General features: G+C 38.9%; 1 protein-coding gene across 1 annotated transcript; it reads left to right on the forward strand.

Moving 5' to 3' along the window:
• The first annotated feature begins 1,672 nt into the window (after positions 1-1,672).
• LOC111252036 (polyubiquitin-B) lies at positions 1,673-4,422 on the forward strand. The gene is made up of 3 exons (XM_022809361.2): positions 1,673-1,828; positions 2,928-3,889; positions 4,168-4,422. The coding sequence occupies exon 2, from the start codon at positions 2,932-2,934 to the stop codon at positions 3,868-3,870; it is 939 nt and encodes a 312-aa protein (XP_022665096.1). The 5' UTR covers positions 1,673-1,828; positions 2,928-2,931; the 3' UTR covers positions 3,871-3,889; positions 4,168-4,422.
• The last annotated feature ends 839 nt before the right edge of the window (positions 4,423-5,261 follow it).

Here is a 5,261-nt window from a genome sequence, read left to right on the forward strand (position 1 = left end):
AACGGGCTCCGTTAACGGGATTTACAGGTTAATCTCCTGAATAAAACAAAGTTTCATTTATTTAACACGATGGCCTCCTGACCTTTCGAACAGCTTAAAAAAGTTACTTTCTTTTTAAGAACTTTATATGTATCTCCGTGATCGCGGAAAGGATAATATGTTTACCTATTAAACTTGAATTTAAACAAAAATACGTTTTATTTTATACTAAGAGAAAACCGTTTTAGTCAGTCGAAGCAATGCCTAGTGGCTTAAAATTCATGAAATAATATAGGTATCTGTATGGCGAGTTACGTAACCTTTGAATGCTACGAGGTTACGTAACTTTCTAGACAACCCGCGTATAGATAACAGTAACCATCATCACCACAACAACAAGTCTGTAAATTCCACCAGGGACTCCGCCCAGCAGCGCGTCTATGGTTGTACGCTTGGATGTTTCCTGCTATGTACGTCTGAGTCTTAATTGTTAAATCGACTCTACTAGATGATTAAGAGGGAACAATGCTCGCATTAGCGACATATTCGCGATAAGTTTTAATAATGCTCCACATTAAATTGTCCGGCGCACAGGCTGATTCGGCCGTTACTTTAACTGAAGTGATTCGTTCTATTCCGTGCTTTTATTATTGTTAGTTACTCAACCACTCAATACAACCTAAACTGTACCTCGAGTGCAGACCTTTCCGGTTGCAATTATTTTATTATATGGCATGGGAAGATAAATACCTTCGAAACTAATTTCAAGCAAATTGTAAATATCGCACACAACCGGTGCAGTCAGTTCTTAGCGAAAAGCTTCGCGTACAGTGGCTTGTTCAGTCGAGATCACATATTGTGCGATACAAAGTACAGAATGTTGTATAATGCTTTCGTTGTTGTAGCATAGATATGTCAATTCAACATATTTTAAATTTCAATAGAGATAAAGGCTGATCCTGAGCATGTAATACTCAGAAAAACATTATCAGAGGACTGACGGTAAATAGCTAGGTTCCAAGCGTCACTAGGGCAGTTTATAGTTCAGTGACGAAACAAAAATCATGCATTACGCATAGGATTCGATGCACACAGTAATCCCTCAGCTAGTCAGATATCGTTATTTAGATAACACAGGATTGTTTTGTAATAACAGAATATACCAAAAAATATCTTCATCTACAACGGCAGCATTCACCAGTGGCCTATTCTTTTTCGTATTTTATAAATCTTTGTGGTAATGAGCAATTCGAACCTTTCTCGCCTTCCACCTCAACCTTTAGCAATGCGCTGAGCTGTGAGCACTAGCTCCGTGTATAAACGCTACTGGCAATTAATATTCTTCTATTACGATGTTTTAACTCTTAAGCATAATTATTTGTAATGTGAATGAAGAACTTGACAATTTACTTTTATTTTCACAATTTTTCAACCGTGCATCTTAATTTGTTTATATCTGCAGTTTAGTCCTAACTTAATAAACTTATTATAAATAAACAGATAGACGACGTTTGTATTCTTCTAATATTAATACGCTTGATGTTTTTTAGAAGCACAAAAATGGTAGAGTACAGAAAGCCAAATGCTAGAGCAAAAAAAAAAAAAAAGATGGAGGTTTCTAAAAGAAGCCCCATTTCAAATATAGGCGCTACGCTGGAGAGGGCGCGCTAGCAGCTTAGATTGTTCACATTAGGAATCACTATCACAAGCAGGGCTTTAGGGATACATTCATTTGCTGCCGTCACCAAATCCTATATAAAGGAAACGAGCGCGTCAGCTGGTTGTTATAAGGTTTGGCTTCAAGTTGACCGCGTGTGCTCTTGAAACAAACATACACTTAACGCGAAACGTAAGTTAGGTTAATTACATATTATTTAGAAAATGTTACTATATGATTAAATATACAGTCTATGTTACGAATGAGTTTCATGAGTTTTCTAGAGAAATCGTAGTTTAGCGGCTTCGATCGTTAAAATCCAATGTGTAACGGCGTGGCTTGTTGTACTCAAGAGTTTTAATGAGAAGCTTAGAAGTTCTGAGTGATTTTTGTCAAATTGTAACGATTCAGTTGCTGTTCTCATCTTTATATATCGCGAATTTTTGAAATGCGACGCTTGTCTGAGTTTGCTGTAGATGGAATTTGCCGGAAGTGCGTTGGGAGTTAAGCCCAACATTTTTGATATGCCATAAGCCAGGACTGGCGTCTCTACTAGACCGTGCTTCTGACCGCAATTAGTTTAATCGTGTAATGCTAGGCTATCCAAACTCTTTCGGTTGAACAGGGTGCTCGAAACCACATCACGATACTAAGCGTGCTAACTATGTTGGGCGTTTCTAAATGGACGAATCGTTAGATTTACATACACCAGTACGAACCTAAATACGTAATCAATGAAGTACGCATTTACATGATGCAACAGAAAATAAGGCACGAGTTCGTATCACGTTTTCGTATCACGAGATCACGTTTAGCTATACAGCGTACAGGGCATGCGATTGCTAGCATGCGAAAGCAGTTGCATTGGTTCGTTGGGGTTGAGTCATACGCATGACGAATGCCGTCCTTTTTAGTAACATAGCTAGGAGATCTTATTTACGTATTACCCTCGACCTATCCATTGCACTTGGTAAAGAGAATATTTGCACTCAAAGGAGCCCTAAAAGAAGTCTGTTATAGAATCATATAGATGATATGATGTGATTTATACCACTGACTTGAAAGTTTCAAATAATTGAATGATTTAGCATGTTGTAAATCTTTGGTTACCTAAGACAAACCTGATGTTCCGAAGCTGCAGTGGAGCAGTGGAAAAAAATGTAACGTTGTTGACGGCCGCCGCTATCTACTATTCTTACGTCCTGAGCAACGGTATCACTTATTCGTTCACGTTGCTACTTACGTTGTTTGAATTTTCTCTCACAGTGCTGTGATTTTCTTGTGCTTATAGGGAAATGCAAATTTTTGTGAAAACTTTAACCGGAAAGACTATCACCCTTGAGGTGGAGTCTTCTGATACAATCGAAAATGTCAAGGCGAAGATTCAAGATAAGGAGGGGATTCCCCCAGACCAGCAGAGGTTAATCTTTGCTGGTAAACAGTTGGAAGACGGACGTACTCTTTCTGATTACAACATCCAGAAAGAATCGACCCTTCATCTTGTCTTGCGTCTGCGAGGTGGTATGCAGATCTTTGTAAAGACTCTCACCGGGAAAACCATCACCCTGGAGGTTGAACCTTCTGACACAATTGAGAATGTTAAGGCGAAAATCCAAGACAAAGAGGGTATCCCCCCTGATCAGCAGAGGCTAATCTTTGCCGGTAAACAACTAGAAGATGGACGTACTCTTTCAGACTACAATATCCAAAAGGAGTCCACTCTTCATCTTGTACTTCGACTTCGTGGAGGTATGCAAATTTTCGTCAAAACCCTTACTGGGAAGACCATCACCTTGGAAGTGGAGCCTTCTGATACAATTGAGAACGTAAAGGCCAAGATTCAAGACAAGGAAGGAATTCCCCCCGATCAACAGAGATTGATCTTTGCCGGAAAGCAGCTTGAAGATGGACGCACCCTTTCGGACTACAATATTCAAAAGGAGTCCACCCTCCACCTTGTCCTTCGACTTCGTGGCGGTATGCAGATTTTTGTTAAAACGCTTACCGGAAAAACGATCACTCTTGAAGTCGAGCCAAGCGATACGATTGAGAACGTTAAAGCCAAAATTCAAGACAAGGAAGGAATTCCCCCCGATCAACAAAGGTTGATTTTCGCAGGCAAACAGCTCGAGGATGGTCGCACGCTCTCCGACTACAACATTCAAAAAGAGTCTACCCTTCATCTGGTGCTGAGACTCCGAGGAGGTGATGAAGAACTTCCAAACTTCATTTAGTTGCCAGAAAGAGATTAAGGTGAGGCTCTAGAACAGGTAGAAACACATTGCTTCTCATAACACTGGAAAAAAAATGCGAAATCTGATTGTATTTTATACACATCTAGCTCAAATACTACGGAAAACGTAACACTGAAAAAAATGCGATATATGATTGTACTTTATACACATCTAGCTCAAATATTATGAAAAACGTAGTTAAAATTGACTGTGCAGATTTTGACGGATGACTTTGATAACCGTGTAAATTCAGTTGTTGTATATAAGTTATTATAATATATAAAATGCCCTTTCCAGGTTTTTCTTCACTCAACGGCTTGCATGACGCATGAAGACGTCCAAAAAAAAATTGAAAATCAAAATCAACAGTGATGGTGTATCAGCACAAAGGAAAATTACAAGACGACGTATGAGTGAAGCTTTTTAGTTGGAAAATATTTTTGACTGGTTTTTAAGTGAATTGATAATGATCAAAAGTTTTTAAAATATCTGGCCCTAATGAAAATTATCTTTATTCTGTGTAAAATAAATCTTACGATGGGTAAAGCATCATGCACTGTCTTTTGTTAAGTTGGTATTTTAAGTTAGTGGTTGTTAGTTGCTAATTAGCGAACGACAGAGTACTTTGGCTTGATGCGATCATTTAGAATTACAACGACTAGCTTACTTATTTAGAATTATAACGGCTGGCCTATTTAAATCTTCGGCGCAATTTACAGTGATAACACAATCTAGCCGTGGTTCAATCGGTTTTATTCTCTATCAGTGCCGAGATGTCATCTCTTTATAAAAAAAAATGGGAGATCCCAGTGTAACTGGAATTACCTCTACTAATGTATGTGGCGCAGTCCGAGTAACCTTGTGTGAACCTATGTTACCGTAAGTAAAATGTCGTGGAGCAAAACGAATGTAGCTGTGTAGCATGTAAACAAGTAAAATTGTAATCTAGATAAGCGAAGTGCACAGGCATATAGCACCATAATAGCACCAGAAGTAACAACAACAAAACTAAGGCGCACGGCACTTGTTAATTCGCTGCAAATATGCGTGAAAAACGGATAATGGTCATTTTCATTTGTTTCATGATTGCGATGCTTGTTGCTCTATTAAGCATGCTTCCCGCTGAGTTCCAATACTGATCCGTTCTTAATATATCATAAGCTTTGTGGCTGCGGTTCCAATTAGTGGAAAAACCTAAGGAGCGGTTTTGTATCTAACCCACCTATTCTGTGCAGTAGCATGGCATAATGCTGATTTGCAAAGTGCCGGTATGTGTGTTCTCAGTTAAGAACTTTGTAAAGCAAACGGAACTTCCCATCGGTTAGTGGATGTTGATAGCTTTTGTAGAGTGAAAGAACCTCGTAGATCGTTGAGCACTTGCACATTGCGAC

This window comes from Varroa destructor, unplaced genomic scaffold (assembly GCF_002443255.2).
Source record: "Varroa destructor unplaced genomic scaffold, Vdes_3.0 BEIS01000005.1, whole genome shotgun sequence".
In the NCBI taxonomy this organism is placed as follows: Eukaryota; Metazoa; Arthropoda; class Arachnida; order Mesostigmata; family Varroidae; genus Varroa; species Varroa destructor.